Source organism: Poecilia latipinna, unplaced genomic scaffold (assembly GCF_001443285.1).
Source record: "Poecilia latipinna isolate Pla-1442-1.1 unplaced genomic scaffold, P_latipinna-1.0 Scaffold615, whole genome shotgun sequence".
Taxonomy (NCBI): domain Eukaryota; kingdom Metazoa; phylum Chordata; class Actinopteri; order Cyprinodontiformes; family Poeciliidae; genus Poecilia; species Poecilia latipinna.
Window position 1 is genome coordinate 1 of NW_015113231.1, and position 21,517 is coordinate 21,517.

Consider the following 21,517-nt stretch of genomic DNA (forward strand, 5'->3'; position numbering starts at 1 on the left):
AGTCATTATGCAAAGTTGAGTTGGAGATTAATTTTGTGCATATTAACTTTCCACTTAGCGTTGCTTTAATCATCCGTGTCGATGCAACGACTTCAGGAGAGATGTGTTTCTGTGCTGCTGCTGCAGCTTGGAGGGTGAATTTAGATGCAAGCAGCCAACAGGCGAGTGCTTACAAGCCTCCATGTGTACCTTAGGAAGCGCTGCTCTGTTGACTCGTGTGTGTGTGTGTGCATGTTATCAAGAGGAGGAGGAGCTGCTGTGTCTAAAAGGTGTGTCCTCTCCCCCCAGACTTTCATGCTGAGACTTTCCTGCACATGTTTACAGAGTTCATTCGCCGCCACGATTAACCCGTTCCCAGCTCTCAGATTAGCTACTGTTTCCAGGTACGACCAGATCTGATGTTGTGACAATGTGTCAAAAAGCGACGCAGCGGACTGAGGAGTGCAAAGTGGTGTCATCCCCGAGGATTCGCTGTAAACAGGATTGTGGGGGGAAACGTAAAAGTCACGACTGTTTTGGGAAAACAATAAAGCATCACTGAAAGTGAAAAGTATAACAGCAGAGCAAAAAATTAAATGTTAAAAATATTGGAAAAAGTCACAAATTTTAAGAAAACACCTAAATGGGTATTGCTGTGTTTCCATTAAAAACTCAACGCTTTGTAAGCGTTTAATCATTCTCTTCGTAACAAACGTATTTTAATGAATTGAAGAGAATTTTAGTTAAATAAACAGCAGCTCAATTCTCATGAATAATCTAACTTAAGTGTGCATCATTGTTTTGAACGTCTCATTCGTGTTTATTGTGGTTCTGACTTTGATGAAATATGACAGATTATGTCATCTGATCAAACTAATACACCGCTGAGCAACTTGAGTCCAGTAACATCTGCTTTCCATAAAATGTATTAATTTGGGGAATTATGCTAAATTGTAGGTTGTTAAAGATATTATTCCATTGCGCCTGGTATAAAACGTCTTATGGCAAACTGCTTCATGAGTTGGATATGAAACAAACAAACCTGCAAAAATATATAATGGCAAAAAAGTCCTGTCGTTAAAGCATAGCAAAAAGGAGAAATTTTAAGAAATTTAAAATGGGACAAAAACAAATGCTGCAGAGAAACATGCATAAAACAAAAAGAGGCAATAAAAAGTGGAAAGTTTCTAAAGAAACATCAGTAAAACAAACAATATGCAGCATTGGAAACAAAAACTACTCAATATGTTTGACAACAAAATTAAAACGTCACAATTTTGGGGGGAAAACCATAGCACAAGAAATAAAATATCTCTGAAAACAAAATTGTAAACCAAAACAACAAAAAAAAGTAATCTGATTTTGCTATTTCAAAAAAACACAAAGGCTTCACAAAAACAGATGGACATTTATTGTGTCATTTATTATCATGAAAAATTTCTTATCATGATAAAAATATTGATTTATCGTGATGTCAATAATTCCAATTTATGTTTAAAACCCAGAAAGCTGGCTGTATTGTTGTGATTACTATCACTATTTTCTCCACTGTTTGTTCCAGGTGAGCATCATTAAATATTAATACGTTCAAACACGTGAACAAATGCAGCTACTGTCTGAATTTCAGTGATAAAAGTCACGTGTTCATGTAGTTGGTGTCTTGTAAAAGCGTAGTTCAGCTGGGAATGATTCTGTGTTGGTGCCTTGCAGACACAGCGACACATTTACCTAGAGAGACAAAACAAGCATGAAACAGGTTTTTTTTTATCGTCATTTTTATCACAATAGTACCAGGAAATATTGTGATAAGTTTACTTAATACTTTAAGTAGTGCTTTAGTTTGTGTTCATCTCGTTCACATTTTATTACTTTACATTTATCTTCTGTAAAAACCATAGTGTGTTAAATTAATACCAGGGAAGATATGTTTTTCCAGCATTAATACAGAGAGTGGAGCTAAGGTTGCATATTTTAGTCAGCATTGAGCTTTTTAAATCGGGATTACTCCATAGATTTGGAAACAAATGACATTTGAGGTGATGCAAGGCAAGACGTTTAATTATTTTTCTTTCTTTTTTTTTTTGCAGATTACGTTGTTTTTGTGATCAAACTTAAACTGAAACACGTATGTGGTTGTTTGCAACCTAAACCCAGATCCGGTTGGAGATGAAGTATTATCCTCTGCAGTAAATGATTGAAACATGAAGGTCTAACTCAAATCTGGACTTTTTTTTTTCTTCAAAAAAAAAAAAAAACACTCAGAAAGCCTCAAAGATCCTTGAGATAAAAATATACGAAGGCGTGTGTGTGTGTGTGTGTGTGTGTGTGTGTGTGTGTGTGTGTGTGTGTGAGGTCATCCTCTAGTTTCATCTCTGTGACACTGACCTGACTGCTCGCCCGCTCTCTCTCACACGCACGCACACACCTCTCTCCTAACGTCTGCGCTCATCACTCTTTCCCTCTATACGCAAAGTCAGACTTTTCATTAAACTTGAATTACGTTCCCTCAGTTATTTATTCTCCTTATTAGCCATGATCTCATCCCCTCTCAGCTCCTAATTATCACATTAATAATGGAAAGATGTGTGATCAATTAGTCAGAGAGGAGAAAGAGAAAATATGGGTCGAGGAGGGAGAGGATCCGGGGGGAGGGAGATGGAGTGAGAAGGGGAGCAGAGGCAGGTTAGTGTTTCATGTGATAAATGCCACTCAGATAATTTTACCACGGGATCATTTAACACGCATCGCCGCGTTTCCCCCTTTTTTCTCTCTCCGTTTGTTATCCAGTCTCTGTGTTGCCGCCTGCCGAGCTGATCAGATGGGTAAACTCCTGCGATAAGCTAATCTAATCACACCCCAATTACCGCACTATTAGGCCCAGTCTGACGGAGACCAGCACCTCCCACACTGGCACAAACAGACGAGGAGGAAATGGGAGTCCAGGTAATGGAGTGTGGAGTCTGACACGTTCATATCACCTGATGGATCACGGCTCCACCCGGTCCCAATACGGGCAGGCAGGCGCGCAGGTCACAGTGCGCTAACGCTGCGGCTGCTACTGCCAATGAAAGAGGAAACCAGTTTTATCTGGAAGGGTCGGTAATTGAAACTCAACAGCAGCTTTATTAGTTTTCTGGTTGTTATAAAAGAGCTAATGTGGTCAGCACCAGTTCAGCGGTGACCTCACGCAGAACAGGTTTTGATTATGCGAGTGTGTAGGAGTGTTTCATTGCAAGTAATCAGAGCTCAGCTTTCATGGTCGCATATGCAGGCTCACACTGCAACTGTGAGGAAAACGCGTTATAGAAAATATGTTCAACACTCTACCTTAGCCTTTTCATGTTTTATTCATCGCTACATTTCTGAAAGCGATGGTTGTCGACTCCCTTAATTTGGCTTTGCATGAAGGTTTAACAAACATGTTTAGGAATTTTATGACTTTTCAAAGAGCACTATGAATGAAACGTAACAACTATATCACGAAATGCACAAGAGCAACAGCCATAACTGCTTTTTTTTGCCCTTATTTAAATTTATTTATTCACAGAATGAACTTTAGCATTCAACCAACTGGTGTTAAAGTTGCACTTAAACCGTGACAGTCGCAAAAAAGATAGCTAGCTAGCTTTTCTCCTCCCTCTGTTTTTACTGCATGAACCAGAACCAATGGTTGCTGCTAATATACCCGTCAGTTAATTATTTTATTTAAAATGGGACAATGTACAACATTAAACCACATGAGGAGAAATGTACTACACCAGGTTATGGCTACAAAGGCTAATTTCCTCCTGTAGTGCCCAGGTGGAAATTAGCTAGCAAGCCTAACCCCATCTAGCTAGCTAGGGTATTTTAGCACATGGTTAGCTTCAACCTAGTCATAGTAGCAGATCTGATAAATAACTTATTTTAAATGTTTAGTGATAAAAAATATAGACTTACAAGTCTTTCAACAAAAAAAAAAAAAAACAAGCATGGAAAAGGAAGAATCCAATGCTGATGTCAGGAGCTTAAGTACTGAGGCAGGGTCACTAGGTGATATAAGAGGCAGAAACACTAATCAGTGGTGGTACAGCTGTGATAGCAAAGAGACAGGAAATAATCTAAGAAATTTAAATTAAAGAAAAAGAGCAAAAAGGTATACCAAGAAACTAAATATAAAATGAAATAATACGGCAACATCTTAGAAACAATATTAAACACAGAGAAATTAACTGAATATGGCAAGACCTGTAGAACATAATTAACCCAAACAAGACGATCAAACACAAACAATAACCAAAACCCAAAGAATGTGAAATTAGTACCATAGTAGATGGAGGCAAGCATAAAAACCACCAATAAGTGGATGAGGGCAACATGAACTGAGATATTTAACACTGGTTATTACAGATTCCTAAAAACAAGGTTTGTGTATTCCTTCCCTGTCCTCTGGACACGTAACAAATGGCTTGTCTGTATTTTATTTTTACAATTTAGCTGAAATTAGAAAAAGGAAATGTAACAGAAAGTTTTGCTGTACTAAAATATCAATAATTAAGAGCTCAATGTTGGTTTATTTTTTAAGTTTAAACATCTGATTTTTTTTTATTTTTTTTCAATTAACGTTATGACTCCATATTTTAGCTCCATACTGGAGCTCTTATCACCCCTTGTGATTTTCCGGCATCATTAGATCCAAAGCAGGGATGGAAGCCGGATTCTGCATCACATCTCTCTCATGCCTATCAGCAAGGCGCTCTTTGATGTGGAGCAAAGTGTTGCTCCTCTGATCTCGGTTCCAGGTGGGGTGGTAAACACACACCTGATTTAAAAAGAAAGAAAAAAAGCGCCTCATTTAGCTCCAAACGCAGCTCTTACAGCATGTCGGAGGCGTTCGGCAGTCGACCTCTCCGGAGCTCACCCCTTCCCCTCCTCCCCGCTTCGTCTAAATTTAACAATGTGAGACAATACGGCCGGTCCGGGTTTCTGGAGAAGGTCCTGAGAGGGAGGGGATAATGAACGACGATCCGGAATAGATTGAAAACGAATCCCGGCTATATTTGCAGACGGAATGCCCTCGCAGGTGACACGGGAGAATTGCTTGCTGCAGGACATTGTAATCTCTCCATCATTTTGTCTCCTTTCCTGCCACCCTGCTATCACGCCATTTGGTCCAGCTTGTAATCATCCCCTCGGGACAGCTTCGCCCTCCTCTCGCCAAAAACTGATGTCTCCTTCACAGGCTGATGCCAGCTTTATGGAAAGATAAAAGAAGTTTGAGCAAAGATCGGAATTTAATCTCTGGAAAGCGAGAGAAAAAATATTAACCCGCAGGGGTCTCCTATCTCAAATTTGTTAAGAGTCGTAATTAACAAAACAACTGAGGAAGAAACAGATGTGTGTATCTGCCCAGGCAAAAAGCATGCAATGTGGAACTGGTTTTTTTTTTTCCATATCTGTTAATATGGAAACATATTGACAGATATTGTGACAGCGTAATCTAAGACCGATAATCTGTGTAAAAATCAAGCTCGTCTGCCTTTTCCCAGTGCTACTACAGAAATAGCTCAGTTAGAAACAACCAATCAGAGTCAAGAGGAGGGTCTTAGCGCTGTCAATCAAGCTTCTGTAAGCATGGCTCACAACCTTCCCCTATGCTGTCTGCTGTCTTCTGCTGTCTTACAGACAGTAGAACCTGTTACTAATGCTAAGGCTAGTTAGCATCGTGGTGGATAAACAGTTTTCCTGTTTTGTTCGGAAGCTGTGCATTTTTTAAGGTCATTATAGTAGCTCAGGGAGGATGTGGAGGTCTAGATTTTTTCTGTCACAGATTATCTGTCTCGTACCATACCGTCACAACATGGTGACAGTTTTAATATGTAAAAAACTGATTTAAAAAAAAAAAAGAATACATAAAAGTAACATTCTGCAGATTTAATGGGGAAAAGTGTGCAACTGGAGCCACACAACAGGGAGCGAGTGAAAAAGCGCTCAAAGCAATCACGGTTCTGCAGGGTGCAGGAGATGTGCTGGAGGCGCGAGGTAGAACAACGGAAACAGCAGTTAACGGCGCGAGGAGAAGGGGACAGCACGCCTGACATTTATAACATCCCATAGAGCCAAAGTCAAGATTTACACTCACACTCAGTGGGAGGAGAAGGAGAGGGGAGGAGGAAGCCCTTCAGCTTGGGGAAAACTTACCCTTCAAGTCACCTACGCGCTCCGAGACGTGAAATCAACCCGCCAGATCGAGGATCTGCTCGTGAGCCGATACGCTTTAAAAGCACCGGGCGCCGTGGATTTTCCAGCAGATGCGCTCGGAAATAAATGCCATTATTAATCCATACCTGTCTGTCATCTCCTGCCCATTCCAGCAGAGGGAGTTGTTTGCTGCGGTAGGCTCCCGACTGCACAGCGCCTCCCCGAGGCCGCTGTAGAAGGAGCTGAAGCTTTTCAGGTTGGTGATGAACTCCCTGAGGTGAAACGGAGAGAGACAAAGAATAAAACTGTCACAGAGGAAGAGATAAAGAGAGAGAATTCAGCTTAATAAGACTGAGAGCAAGTTGATTAGATCCACCCCGACGCCCCCATGAGACACAGAGATTAAAAGGGGCCAGAATAGGCGGTTGTCTCTGCTCCTTAATTGACATTAATCTGACCATTTGGAGACTGAAGCCTGCAGTCCTGCTGGGCAATTACGGCGCTCAGCTGGGGTCTCGAGTGGAGAGAGAAAGAGTGTTACAAGGAACCTGGTGAGACTGTGAGGAGCCTTTAAGTCTCCTCACTATGGAAGCTCTGTGCATTTTACATTAGAGATCAAAAACCAGCAGGGGATCACTGAGAATTTAAACCAAAACGATACATGGTTTTCAAGATTTCTATTTAAAAATCTGTTATCCTGAAAAAAAAAAAAAAATCTTAAGAGTGTGGCATGCTTTGTATTTTCAGCCATTACTCTGATCCCCCAACATCAGCAAATCCATCTGTGTAAATTATTTTCTTGTTGAAAGAAAGCAACATTCCCAAAAAAGACAGGATCGTGACATACATAATATTTAAAGTGCAAACAAAAATGTTAAGTACCTTCGTAAAATGGCATCCTTAGAGGTCAAAGTTCTAAAAAAGGAATTCTATATTGATATAATTCATATAAATTCGTAACATTTTAAAATGTTTTTTGCCAAAAAAACAAACTGGAAAACGTTACAATTTTCCTTTGCAGGTTGAGCTTTCTAGAGACGTTGTGAAACAGGAAGTTAAAGTAGAAGGGAGCTCAGAGGATTGGTCACAATTCAGCAGGGTTGCTGTGGTTGGTCAGAAAAGAAGCAAACCTAGAAAATATTACAACGATCGGTCAGATTTGTGGAAAAGTTGCGATGAATGGTGAAAATTGCAAGTTTGCGCAAAATATTTGAATGATCAGTGAATTTGCATTAATACTTGCGATCGCAAGATCACAACTTCCTGGAGGGACTGTTTAATCGATGAAAGACAGCTGATCAGAGTTAATGAGAAGGGAGATAAATCCTTACTTCACATTAAAGAGCTACTTTGTGTTGGTTTGTCTCATAAACTCTCATTAATTCTGACAAAATATAAAACACTACAAAACAGACAAATTCTTCCAACCAGTTAAAGTATATGAAATTATTAGATTTTTAGCAAATTTGTTCAGAGCACAACCAGAAAATTCATCTTCCAGTTCTTTGGTGACCCGCCCCTTTCTTCTAACACCACTCTGGGCAACTGCCTGTATAAAAACCCGTCACTGTTTCCAGTGATTTCCTCACCTGCGGAGTCCAGCCAGCGTCTCATCGGAGTCTGAGGGCTGAGTGTCCCGGGTCGCAGCCGCAGCGGGAGGCTGATGGAGAGGCGGGGCCTCCACGGAGCGGGAGGCTCGCTTCGTAGCGTGTCCACACATGCCGCTCACCTGCAGAGCAGAGAGGAGGAGAAACCGACACTGAGTGAGCGAATTAACTCCCCTCCCCCCCCCTCCAGCTTCAACCTGTTTATTTCATCTCCTATAAGAAGGGATGCTTTAGAAAACAAGAACCTGTCAGCAGCCAAACCGGCGGCGCTTCTTCTTTTTCTTTTTTTTTTTCCCCCACTGAGCCCCTCTGCAAATTGTCATCTGTTTTCTGTGTGTTTATTTTTGGTAAGGATGAAAGCAGTGGGAGTGAAGTTGAGGGGGGTTGAGGGGGCATTGGATTTGCGTAACAAACAATTCACTGGATCCTCTGCCAGCCGCCTTGTTCAAATTTGTAATCATAACTCTCCAAAAAAAAAAAAAAACACAAAATGAGCAGGAAGCTGAGGCCTCCGGTTTGTCCTGTCTGTCCGCGCGCCGCGGCTGCCATTGTGTCGTCCACGTGGGATGACATTACAATAACAAATAAGGAGTCCCTCTCCGTCTCCCGGAGATAATGGAGCTGGCACATTCTTTTCAGGTGCAATAAAAATGCAAATGGCTGCTAATGTTTAGCTTGTGATTTAATGATTTGGCGGATCCTTAATTTCCCCCGGGGATGCCGGCCGAGGCTTAATTCTGCCATGTAATGCTAACAGCTAATTGTGCCCGGCTTCCCTTAAAGCGAGCTGCCTGGAGAGACTGCAGCTGAATACCAATCGGTCCGGACGGAGTAGCACCGTATGTCTTCATTTGGTTGTAGCAAAGGGCCACAAGCTCTCTCACACACACGAAATCGTGTTTTAATGACTTGTGGGGACTTTACATTGATTTCCATTAATTTTCAATAGCCCAACCCTTACCCTGATACTAACCATCACATACCAAACTCCCTAACCCAAAAACAGCATTTCCCCTCATGGGGACCAAGAAAATGTCCCCACAAAGAGCAATGGTCCCCACAACCCACATTGTAGACAGAGATAGGTCCCCACGAGGATATAAAAACAAGGCACACACACACACACACACGCATGCACAAATGTATGGACATGGTCGTGCGCAAAGACATACATGTTTTACAGCTTAAACAAAAGTCCTTTCATCTATTATTCACTTGAGTAATGCACCTGAACCCATTAACATGACACAGTGCTACATCACACACACACACACACACACACACACACACACACACACACACACACACACACACATAAACACGCACGTTACTTAAGCATTTTCATTCAACAAATGCTGACACGCTAAAGCGCTTATTGTCAAGAACACAGATTTATCAGGGTTAATCTATTCAGAGCTGCCACAGCACACACACACGCACACACACTCCGCCCTAACAAACACCAGGTCGTCACCATGGCGACTTCCCTTCACCTCAGAGCTGATATTTAACCATAACGAGGAACCCTGAAACCAGATTCTGCCCCGTTAGGATGGATCCGCAGTGCCTGTGAGGCCGACTTGTTCTGACAACATCCGGGTTTACGCCGAGAGAGAAATGACACAAACGAGCGCATTGTGCAGCGATACATGCGGTATATTGCCAGGAGTATTACAATATCACTCAGAATCTGTGTGTTACAATTACTTGGATGCTTGAAAATCGAGCAGCTACACATTCAAACTGCTTCTGCAGACATCGGTGACCATCTGCAAAGCTTAGAGTGACAGAATAGGACTGGGCGAAATTCAATAAAATCTTGCATGTTTAGTTTAATGTTGAGCAGATTAAAAAAATTCTAACTTTTTTTTATACATTTTAATACAATTAATGTAAAATTTCGAGGCAACCAAAGTGCTTTCCACATGAACTTTTTACCTTCTGGTAAAAAGTTAATATAATGTCCCCAGGCGCAACGCAGAGTTTCTCCTTTTCTTCCTACAATATAAAATAAGTATTAAAATTGTTTTTTTTTCTCATTATGTAAGTTTTTTTTATTTGATCTTCTTTATCCAAAGGGTCATACAGCTCTAAGCTAATCATATTAGTAGAATGGAAGGTAAAAATGTCTCTATGGATTGTAAAGAGTCTTATCTAGAGTGACACATCACGTCTCCAATAAACAAGTCTGGGTTTGGCTAACAAAAAGCTACCTTCCTGACTGCAAGAGTAAAGTTTGGTGGAGGGATATTCAGATGTGGTGTTGCTGCCCCCTTAGTCCTGGTGACAGGATGTCTTGACGCAGCAGCAAATGCGCTCATATATTTTGGTCCATTTCATGCTCCCAACTTTGGGAGCGGCTCTCTGCAGTTGCTACATGACTGTACACCAGAGCACATAGCAAAGTCCATGAGGACACGGATGAGCAATTTTGATGTGAGAGAACTTGACTGGCCTGCTGTCCTCAACCTGACAGAGCACCTCTGGGATGAATTAGAGCAGGCACAGTGAGCTAGGGCTTCTTTCCCAACGCTCTCCTGGAAAATCAGTCAAATATTGTCATAAACACGGCTTCAGACCTCACGGACAGCCTTCCCAGGACAGCAGAACTGTTGTAGCTGCAAAGGATATTGGACAAACTCCATGTTGAAGCCTTGTGCATTAAAAGGTGCACTGATTGTTTCATTTTATAGCACAATCAAGTAGCTATGTTACCTTCAGTTGTCATAAAAATGTTTATATATATAATATGTTTTCTGAACCATCTGAATGACCTGCCCTTTTTCAATCTTGGTGTTCAGAGTGCATGGGGGTCATAAAATAAACCATAGCAACTTATTTTCTTACTGATTCACAGCATTGATGTCCTATGCTAAAATACATCTGCCCCGCTGTTCCGTCTAGATAAAAAGATATGTCAATAATTAAACCAGAAATAACAGTGATTGCTTTACTGTGCAGCTCAGACAGCTCAATCACTTGTCATTCAGTCTGAGATGAGAGAAAATCAGACAAGATTGATGAAGGACAAAGAGTGTCAGAAAAATGCTAATTACACATTTATGCTCATCAAACAATGCAGTAACAATATACAAAATGATCCTGCTACCGAAAAGCAAAGAAACTTTATTCACTTACCTGTAAAGCATGAAGGACAACATCAGAAATAATTACATCATGTCTCTGTTTTAAGCTAAATAATCATTCCTTTAGAGCAAACCAAACTATTCTTATATGTCAGATTTATCTAAATAACAAATCCTAATTTAACTACAGAGCCACAATTTATCAATATTATCGGTATCGATATCAGTCTTTTTTTTTAAACATATTGGTATCAGTCCGACAAAGTCAATATTAAAACGAATATTTATTTCCATCTTGTTGCCGTTTGTTTCTGAAGTGGAGGAGGTTGGTCATGTGACACTGATACTTATGTAGCAAAGGATTGTGGGTAGTTTAACTGAAGAAGAGAAGTAGTGGTGAAGTCAGTGGTGTGGTTGTTTTTTTCAAGACGTCAAAAGGGTAAAAGCAATATATTGGTAAATATCAGTTTTCCGCCATGACAGCAGTATTAATATCGAATATCAACATCAGCGCATGTTTAAAGTTTTACTATGTGTTTTCCAGCCACATCTTATCATTATGTAGCACAATGAAGTAATTATGTTACCTTATGTTATAAAAATGCCACATATAAAACGTGACATAAAAGAAATTTCACTTTGCAATTTAACACCTTGAAATTGGGCCTGTCTCTTTAAGAAGTTCCTACTCTTTCTGAGACTCCGCCTTCAGCACAGCAACATTCTTCTATTAGTGTTTACAGATGTTCATCGAAGCACTGGACTGAGAAGTAGCTCATATAATAAGCTGGGCAGATGCGGAGAACCACCATGTGTTTGCTAATTTCTGCTGGCTAGTCTGAAGGAGAGGAGGGAATAACATTAAGACATGATGCAAAGCTCAAAATAGTCAATGTTACATAATACTGCCACTTGAACTCTGACCCCTAGGTATACTGCCAACCTCTGTTGTCCAATGGTTAAAATAAAATTGACATCTCTGATCACCAACAATCTAAACGGTGTTAAGAAGAAGAAGAAGAAGAAGAAGAAGAAGAAGAAGAGCATCCATGGAGAAAATCCCAACACCACTGTAAGGTGCCTCTCTGTCCGTTTCTCTGCCAGCTCATTTCCTCCTCTCACATCTTCCTCTCATGTAACTCTTTCATCCTTGTGGGGCCCGCAGCGAGCGCCGCCGCTCCCGCAGGCCATGATTAATGCGATCGGAGCTGCGCTCGCCTTTTTGTTTACGCATTCCCGGGAAGCCGTGGGGGACTTGTGGCACAAGCAGGGGAGGGCCCAGAGGGAAGCGGGGACTGATTCAGCACACACACTCTGCCCAGCCCGATTGTTTCCGGATTCCTCCAGGAAGGGGGGAACTCACTAGCCGAGCAGGAGCATCACCCAGGGCTGGACCGACACAACCAACAGGAGAGTCCGCCGATAAAGCCCGGCTCAGCGGGGAGAAGTGGAAAATGTTTGTGTGCCTCTATCTGTCCCGAGCAGTCCACCTCGCCAACAAACACAGACACATACATGTTCTGCTGAGCGTCTGCTTCTCAGTGTCTGTGTGGCACTTTGCTTGTGCAAACACGCCGTAAAGATAATCTCTAAACAAATCGATGGGAATGCCCGTGGGCCAGGAACAAATGTATGATGAGGTTTTTACATTGTTGTTGATCATGAGGATTTACACCAACTACGAAAAGAGAAAAGAGAAAAGAGAAAAGAGAAAAGAGAAAAGACTCCGTCCATTGGTGAAGCTGGAGAACATCCGATAAGGACCCAGTCAGTCCTCCTCCACCTCCTCCCTCTTCTTCTCCTTCTGCTTCAAAATGGACTCTCGTCACCAGTGGTAAAACTGACAACTGGTGAAATCCATGTATTATTTCCGCTGAAAACCTTTCAAAGTCTCAAATGAAGAGAAAAGGATGGGGAGGAAAAAATAGTCTTAATGTGACTGAAAAGTCAAACAATATCCAGCTGTCACAGTTATCTCCAGAGGAAAAGAGCTCTGGCTGTGTTGAAAATGAAATATTGTCTTCCACTGTTTCATACTGATAAAAAAAAGAAAGAAAAAAAGAAGTTGCACTGTAAAGAAAAAGTTTCATTTAAAAGTGGGTCTCTGTTATGCAATTACTATTAACTATTTCCTCTCAATGAGACTCGAACTGTACAGATATAAGAGTCAGATGCTACCTAGCATTAGCTTTCACAAAGACTGGTTGGTATCAAGGTACACCGAGGTCTCGAATTATTATAGTTTTACATTCTGGGAAAAGAAAATCTAGTCACACTAGAGTTTTGAAGCATAGAGTAACACGGTTCTACACCTCCACCTAAAGAAATCCAGTCTGACCCGGAACAAACCTGCAGGTATCATGTCCAAATCCAAGCCCAAAGTAAGCCTGATGTATTATATTTAATAAGATTTTACTGCTTTTGTTTCTAGACCACAATTTGAGTCAGCAGGGTAACTTCTGCCGTTTTTAGCGTCTATTTAACGTCTTCCTGCTCCATTGAGTTGGTTCTTGTAACTGCAGGGTAAGTCAGGTGCAAAACATCTGGGATGTGTGACTGATAGGAGCAGAGCTGTATGCGCATTGTGCTGTGCGCTGCAGTTTTACAGTCCAGTTAACTTCTGGACCTTAATGTCTTCATGTCCTCAACAGGGTAAACTATCTACTCCTCTACTTAGATTACAACAAGCACAACTTTATGTCATGCATTCTTGTTTGGTTTTCTCTCTGTTGGATGGACTGAAAACGTATTAAACTCGGCACCGAAGCCCGACACCGACCCGACCATCAAGCACGTCATTTTTCAGGAATTTCAGGTCAGGTTTGGCTCGGGCCATAAATCTGAACTCTCTGAGGATCGGCCTCTGAAGAGTCACCCACACTTCCCGAGGAAGGAGTTTATGGTGAGAGCAAAAAGTCCAGGCTGGCCAGCGGCTGCTACTGGCTGTGAGGCGTTATAAAACGCTGCCATCCTCGGCGCCGAGGCAGTGGCCTACATTGAAGGTGCGAGAACCGAGGAGAGAGAGGAGTTGTATAACCAGAGCGACTTCCAGGAGGAGCAATCGTCAGACTCGCACTCGAAAAAAGGGCAAACGCAGTACCACCTCAGAGCGGAGCACATTTCTCTCCACTTCCTTCTGAAAGAAGCCAAGGAGAGTTTTCCACTTCATGACTGTTCCTGAGATCATTCTTTGTCTGGGTTGTTCTAGTTATTTTTGGATAAAGTCTAAGCACAAATGAAATCAGGACATCGGCAGGCTGCACGACGGAGTTTCACTTCAGGAAACTGAAAGAAAACAATACAGCTACTAATAGCCGGTTTCCATAGCCGTGTGTCATGTTAGCTAACTACTGTGTCTCATCATGTTTGTCAAAAGTTGTAACATTTAAGAGATTTCCACCCCATGATTAGCAAAAGGTGAACACACACACAATACTCTATTTTAAGATATTCTTTTTGAAAATAGCTGAGCTACACACAGGAAGCCCGTGGTAACTCTGGAGGAACCCCCCGGGTACAAAGTCCCTCAAGCTAAAGTCTTTCTGAAGGAGAATTAAACAGTGCAGGGATGTAAGCGCTTGTGTTGTGCATACTGCACACAAACTCCATGAAAGGACCCATCGAAGGTATGTGGAGCACAGCATTGATTTACACAAGCATCAATATTTTCAAGCAAATTTAGAACAATGAGCAGCTGAATGCTGTTGAGAGCTGAGAAGTTACAATAAGAGACGGGCTCTGTGTTGTAGAAACAATGTGAAAATGCTGGCTGGACGTGCAAAGAGTGTTGCGCTGCGCTATGGAGGTATTTAAGCAACTACAATTCAGGTCAGAGCACGTTACCAGGAAGGTAACATCTGTGTGTTCTGGTCTTAGTCCTATTGAAAATATGTAGCAAGATGGCCCAAACCTGACCCAAAACCTGACCCAAAACACACACCTTCAAAGGAAATCCAACTAAATACTAATAAAACTCAAATGTATCATTTGGAGAAAGTAATAAAAGTCTTGTTATTCTGGAAATTGGGCAAATAAAAATCGTTTTTTGTTGGTCGGATTTCACGTCAGAAAGTGAGGAAAAATGCCTGTGCCTTTTTACAGCTTGTATGTAAATATCTGGTTTTGAACAATATCACAGTGAATAATGAGTGAAATTCTGAGCTCAGACTCTGTAAAAATCTGTTAAAAATGGCTTCAATCTCTCAAAGTTTCGAGCTTAATCATGTTTCCAGCATTCAAACTGGCGAACAGAAGCTTAATAAGCTTAATGGCTGAATTGATGTTCATTAACTCTTAAGCATTTTGCCATCGTTTCTAAAGCAACATCTATAAAACTAATTGGTTTTTGACGAGTCCTTTTTTTTTTTCTTCCTGTTTGTGCTTTAGCAGCTGGAAGGCTGATTATTCATCTATTATCAGACTGCTTGTTTGTCAACATCAAGCAAACCACTTAGTTTTCAATTATTGTCAACAAAGCAGCAAACAGTTCCTTGAGGGACTTTCAAACAGCACGGCCCGCCTTCTAAAAAACTGGGTTAAACATGACTTCATTGTGTCTGAACAATGAAAACACACTTGACTTGACGAATACTAACTTTGATGATATTGTGCAGCTCCAGCGGTGTTTACATTTCAGGGCTGAGTGTGGCTGCTGCCACGTTAAAGCTGAGTAATCAGGTAATAAAAATGCAACACATGATTAATTGGTGCTCTTGCTCCGTCTTTGAAGCAACAAGTTGGATGTAATTTTAGCCCCCTGAGATCAGAGGTAAAAGGAAAAAAACATATATATATATATATATATATATATATATATATATATATATATATATATATATATATATATATATATGTTTTATATTATATATATATATATATATATATGTTTTATATATATATGTTATATATTTATATGTTATATATATATGTATATTGCTGATTGAAAGTGTATTATTGAGAGAGAAACTCAAAAAGGTATTTGATATTAACTTGAAAAACAAATGTACGAGTATTCTTACGCCTTTGAATGTTTTTTTTGTATTTTGCAACCACAAAGTTCACACAGCACACGAGTCGAGAAGCTTAAAGCAGGATTATGAAACAGCAGTCCAACCTCTGAGAATCTTAATGACCATTATTCAGTTCTATCAACTGAAAAGTGCGGCAAACACATCAATCTATCGAGATGTGAAGGGAGACGATAAATCAGAGAAGCAGACTAAAGGTCAGCCATTGGCCTAAGAGTGTAAGTCACTCGGCCAGAGCCACATTAAAATGGTTGACAATTCAGGTCAGAGCTCAAAAGGCCCAGTCAAAGTCCAGACCTAAATCCAATTAAGAATCCGGAACATTGATCTTTATAGATTAGCTAAAATATCTGGCAGCGCTTTATTTGACAGGGTGTGCATAAGACTGACATGACACTGTCATGAACGTGAAATAACACCTTTCATAAACATGAAGGAGTTTTTAATGTTTACAACTGCTGTCATGAAGTGTCATTTGGTAAATAATGACACGATGCAAAATTTACAATTTGAAGGGACATTTAATACAAATTTTAATACAATTTTGTATTAAAAGTGTCATTATTTGCCAAATAATGCAAAATTGACACTTTCAATGGATTTTTAATGCAACTTTACATTAAGGTGTCACTACTTACTGAATGACGCTTCTTGATAACAGTTGTAAACGTTCATAAAGACTCCTTTATGGTCATAACAGGTGTTACGTTAATGACAGCACACCCCACCGAATATCTGTTTATAGGCGTCCCAAGCTGGTGCAGACAGAAGTATTATGTAAAATCAAATTATAATGTTATTCCTCATCATAAACATACATGGAGTGTCGCTTTGATTCTTACATGCATGTTTGAGAAATCCCTTAATATCCATGACAACCACATTCAGAGGATCCTAAATGCTCATTTTCATAAAGTGCCTCCTATTTCCATAAAACTGCTTTTTGGAGCCGACGTCTCCAGCTCAGTTCCTACAGACTAGCGGCAGCAGCAACTAGCAAACACTCATTATAGGATCTACTTCTATCCGGGAGGATTTCCATACCAAACGGTGTAATGATGACTTCCTGAAGGTGGAGCATCGGTGAGAGCTGGGGCTTCTTAAAGAGACAGAGGCCTAATTTCAAGGCATCAAATCGTAATGTCAAAATTTATTTTGAATTCAGTTTGACATGCAGACATTTCAACAAGTGAATGTTGATTGTACTACATGGAAAATACTTTAACCACCACGAGTCCTTTCCCTTTCCCTTCCCACATACAATCATGCACTACCTTGTGTTGGTCTACCACTTAAAAAATGGTGATGTCACCCTTAAAAAAAGAAAAACAACAAAAAAAACAGTGAGACTTACACAGACATGAATGATTTTATAGCAACGCTTCGACATGCAGAAAATCTCTGATCCTGCTCAGATCTGTCACATTTCCGGCCTCAACCTACTTCCCCTTCTTCACTTTCAGCCGAGCGGGTCACCAGGTGATGGATGGCTCTTCCACAATCTCCTGTCCTCCTCCCCCCCTTGGGCTCACTTTGACACCCCACTACCATCCCCATCACCTCCTCCACTCCCACACCAATCTTTTTCCTCCCCGGTTCTTTGTCACTCTTTTTCTCCTGTCCTTTTCCTCAGTAACTGGTAAAAATAGAGCTTCATAAATCATGCATTTTTTTCTCACAGCAGTGAGAGAGAGAGAGAGAGAAAAAAAATGGGAAGGAAAAGAAATAAATGAGGGGATGAAGGAGTGGGAGAAAAAGATGTTGAGGAGGGGAGAGAGAGAGAGACGGGTAGTGGACGGAATAAGAAAAACTCCAGGGGAGAGGAGGGAAGCTGACAGGGGAATAGATTGGAGCGGTCGGCCTCTCGGCTGCCCTCGCCGAGCCTCTTAATGTCGGCTGATTTACCCGGGAGTTGCACTGGATGGAGGGACTCAATGTTAACAAACCAAAGAGCAGGGCAGGGCCAACCGTGAGTGGTCGTCTCGCCTGCGGAGCTGCTTGTTCCAAACCCGCAGAGGAGATGTCTTCCTCTGCATCTCAAGGACTCTCTTATTCAGAAACTCAACCTGTCCGCCTCCTGAAGCGGCGGGGGCCTCGGTCCCACTTCAGGGTGTGTTAAGTGGGAGACGGAAACGACAACCACATGAGACTTGGAATCGCAGAGCACCGCAAAACGAGGCCGCGATGCGTTCAAGATGTTGGCGGCGTGCGACCGAGTTGCTCTGAAAACGATGCGGGTCTCTCCTGGTCTCTTCAGACGCTCCGCTGATTCATTTCATCCCCTCCCACAGGCATTTTAGAAGAGTGTGGAAAATGGATTATATGCTGCTTAAATTGCTGTTATTCACACTGCGGTTGTGTGCTGTAACACACAAGGTTCCCATGTCACGTCAGTCCAAAATGCGGAATCACTGATGCTATAGGATTTGTCTTAAACTGTAGAAAAATAAGACAAACAACCAAAAGCAGATTTGATTAAAGGGCCATATAATGTGTTACTAAGGCACATAGTGCCATTTTACAACCAAGTTACCTTCAGTTGTTATAAAATATTCTATATATCAAATATAACTTAAAATAACTTTGACTTTGCAGTTTGACGCTTTGAAATTGAGTCCCTGTCTCTTTAAGAAGCTCCTCCTCATTCTGAAACCCCGCCTTCTGGAAGTCATCACAACATTCCTCCATCAAGCGTTTAATGTTGTTTGTTTTTTTTTACCAGCGTTTCACTGAAAAGCAGTTTGTAGACCTCCCGCCTCACTGGAGGTCTGCAGCTCCGAGGAGGAGCTTTGTGGAAAGCGGCACCTCTTTCAAACCCGACTGGCTGCCATGGCGATTAAAGAATCTCTCAAGCATGCATTAAAGAATCAAGTCAACACTCCAGGTTTGTTTTTGATGAGGGAATAACATTATAACAACACCACCTCTTCAAAATAATACGAAACATATAATTGGATCAATCATATTTGTAGGTAGAAGAAGTGCCACGACGTTTGGGTGTGTGTCGATCATTTCCTTGTGGCTTATTTACGTTCATGCTGTATTGCCGTACTCCATTCTCTGTGTTCAGTATTGCTCAAATCTGTTGCCGAATAAGTTCACTGCTGCACACTTAGCCTCTTAATTAATTCTTGTGTTTTGTTCCTTGGACGTCCGTGTTTATTTCTCTTAGATTATGGTCAGGCGTTTTCCCCTCGGTTCGTAGTTTCAGTTCAGCTCGCTCCGTTTTAATCAGCCGCCCTCCCTCAGGTTCCCCCAGCCACAGTTGTACCACTTTCCATCTGATTAGTTCCTCTGGTTCCTTTGTCATTTCCACCCATGCCTCAGCTCATAAACCCCCCGGTTTTTTTGGGGGGTTTTTTATCGTTCATGGCTGGATTCTTCCGTTCTCCATTCGCTACCTGCATTCCTCATCTCCTCATTTCTCTCATTTTTCGTAAGGTTTTATTATTTTTTATTGAAGCACACCGGAGTTTGTCCACGGTTTTTCAGGGAAGTTGTTTTTTTTTCACCTAAGAAGCAATATACTTGTAGATGTAGCACTGAAATAGAAAAGCAACAAACACAATAGCCATGACAACACGCTGACAAATCTGTCATTCAATAAAGTCGTACTTCTTTAAGAAGGAAGGCTGTCGCACGTGCTAGCAGTGATTTAAAAGGAATAAAAAGAATAAATAAGTGCCGGTACTTAGCGTCGAGCAAACATGGGACAGAAACATGAATGATATATTTATATAGATCTGTCTATTGATCTGGAGATCAATAGTTGCTTTGTACGGAAATGACAAAGAATAAAGAGAACAAAGCCGGTTCTTAATCATATCCACATGAACCGAGTTCAAAGTGTCACTTTAAGCCTCTTGGCGTTAACGTGGACATGAAAACCAACACAGAAAAAATAAAGATACAAAACAAAAGGTTTCCTTAAAAACGTAGAGAAACATGTAGAGAAGCTTATGGCTGTAAAACAAGAGAGGATCCTGGGGAAAGATGAGCCATTTAATAGGATCCCTACATCATGGAAACCTGAGTTTGGTCGCTAATTTATGCCTCTACCTGTATCTCAAGATATTGTGTATTCCTTCATACAATCACAACAAGTGTAAACATGTAATATAATAAAGTTTGTCACGTGGCTCAACGTAACCCGTGTGTGGGGTAAGTTGCGGGGTAAATGTATTTTATTTGTTGTAACACAGTTTATCAGTACAATTACTTTTAAAAAATTTGTTAGAAATTACTGCTAAACTGTACCTTTTAGTAAATGACGACACCACCAGCATGTTTTTAGTGGACCTGGAAAGAACCTGGAAGAAAAACCTGAAACCTTCCTCCAGAATCATAAAATCTTTCCGAGCACAACTGATATATGTTGGGTTCCTGGGTGTTTCCTGTCTGTGGTTGGGGTTGCTGTTTCCTGTCCATCCTTCAGGGGGCGCCTGGCAGTCATTCCTGGAGGGTGTGGACCAGCTGATATTCATCACCTGCACTGCATGATCTCATTTGGAGGAGCATAAGAGGAGGAGGCAGCCTACACACCAGTGCCAGAGTGTTTTGCCAGTTTCGGTATTACAGGCCACCTGAAGTTCTCCAGTGATCGAACTTTGTGAATTTCTAGTGATTCTTTGTTTTTTGTGCCTCCATAGGAACTCTCACTACAGAAGCTGAGAACCCCTTAGTGAAAATCCAGCGCAGAACCTCTCCTTGTGACGCCGGTGGATTATTGCCCACCGGATGCCCAAGCCCCTGAATCCCACCTTGGTGATCGGATCTCCACGCTCGCTGCCCTCCTCTCTCCGGCCATAACGAAACCCGCCCAGACCTCGTCCGCCCTCCAGAGCTGCCCCACCACCATAAGCGAAGCAGCAACACTCGACCTCAAGTAATCCGGCCAGGATCCTTCAGACTTCCCCCCCCCCCGGTCCGTATCATCTCAGCTAAAGTAAGAACGTTAAGTTTTCTTCCAGCAGTTTACCATTTCCTCCAGTCATCGAACTCACCATACTCTCTCACCCTTAGCTCCAACCAGAAGCATCGAACCCTCTCCGGACCAGTTTTTTTCCCCTTTTTCTCTGACTGTCATTCTCTGCAATAAATATAATTTTACTGATTTCCGTTGTTCTGTGGGTGTTCTTGCATGTGGGTCAGACGATTAAAACCCAACATGACAATATATTAAACAAATTAAAAATATCTGGTCTAAACACGATTCTTATAAAAGTTATGGTTCATTTTCAAGAGTGAAACATTTTTTTTTAAAATAAACATCTAAAACACTTTACCTCTGAGGTTCTTACATTTACAAAACTTTATTAAATGCCTTCCTCTTAACTATTGGGTCACATGATCAATGTTTTAATATTTTTAATATAGTTTTCATTATGTTGGCTCATTTTCTTTCCAATTAGGCCTGGCCTCATCCAACCCACGGCACTTTAGCAATATTATTATGTTATATTAATATAATACTAGCTCTAATTTTATCTTTGGTTAAATAAAATACAAAACTACATGCAAAGGTGCAAATAAATAGTTCATAAATGTAGCTTTTGACATGTTTAATATGTGTGGCAGCCATATTGGATAATCAAACAGGGGTTTCTCTCCAACTGAATTCTGACTTCAGGGTTTGAGT

General features: G+C 41.2%; 1 protein-coding gene across 1 annotated transcript in view; it reads right to left on the minus strand.

Moving 5' to 3' along the window:
- Positions 1-6,077: 6,077 nt before the first annotated feature.
- The window catches only part of gpc3 (glypican 3), a 119,760-nt gene continuing 104,320 nt past the window's right edge, over positions 6,078-21,517 (minus strand). The window contains exons 5-6 of the mRNA XM_015043079.1: positions 7,749-7,888; positions 6,078-6,431 (exon numbers count right to left, since the gene is read on the minus strand). Coding sequence (XP_014898565.1) covers positions 6,236-6,431; positions 7,749-7,888 — 336 coding nt within the window. The 3' untranslated portion in view covers positions 6,078-6,235. The remainder of the gene's footprint in view (positions 6,432-7,748; positions 7,889-21,517) is intronic.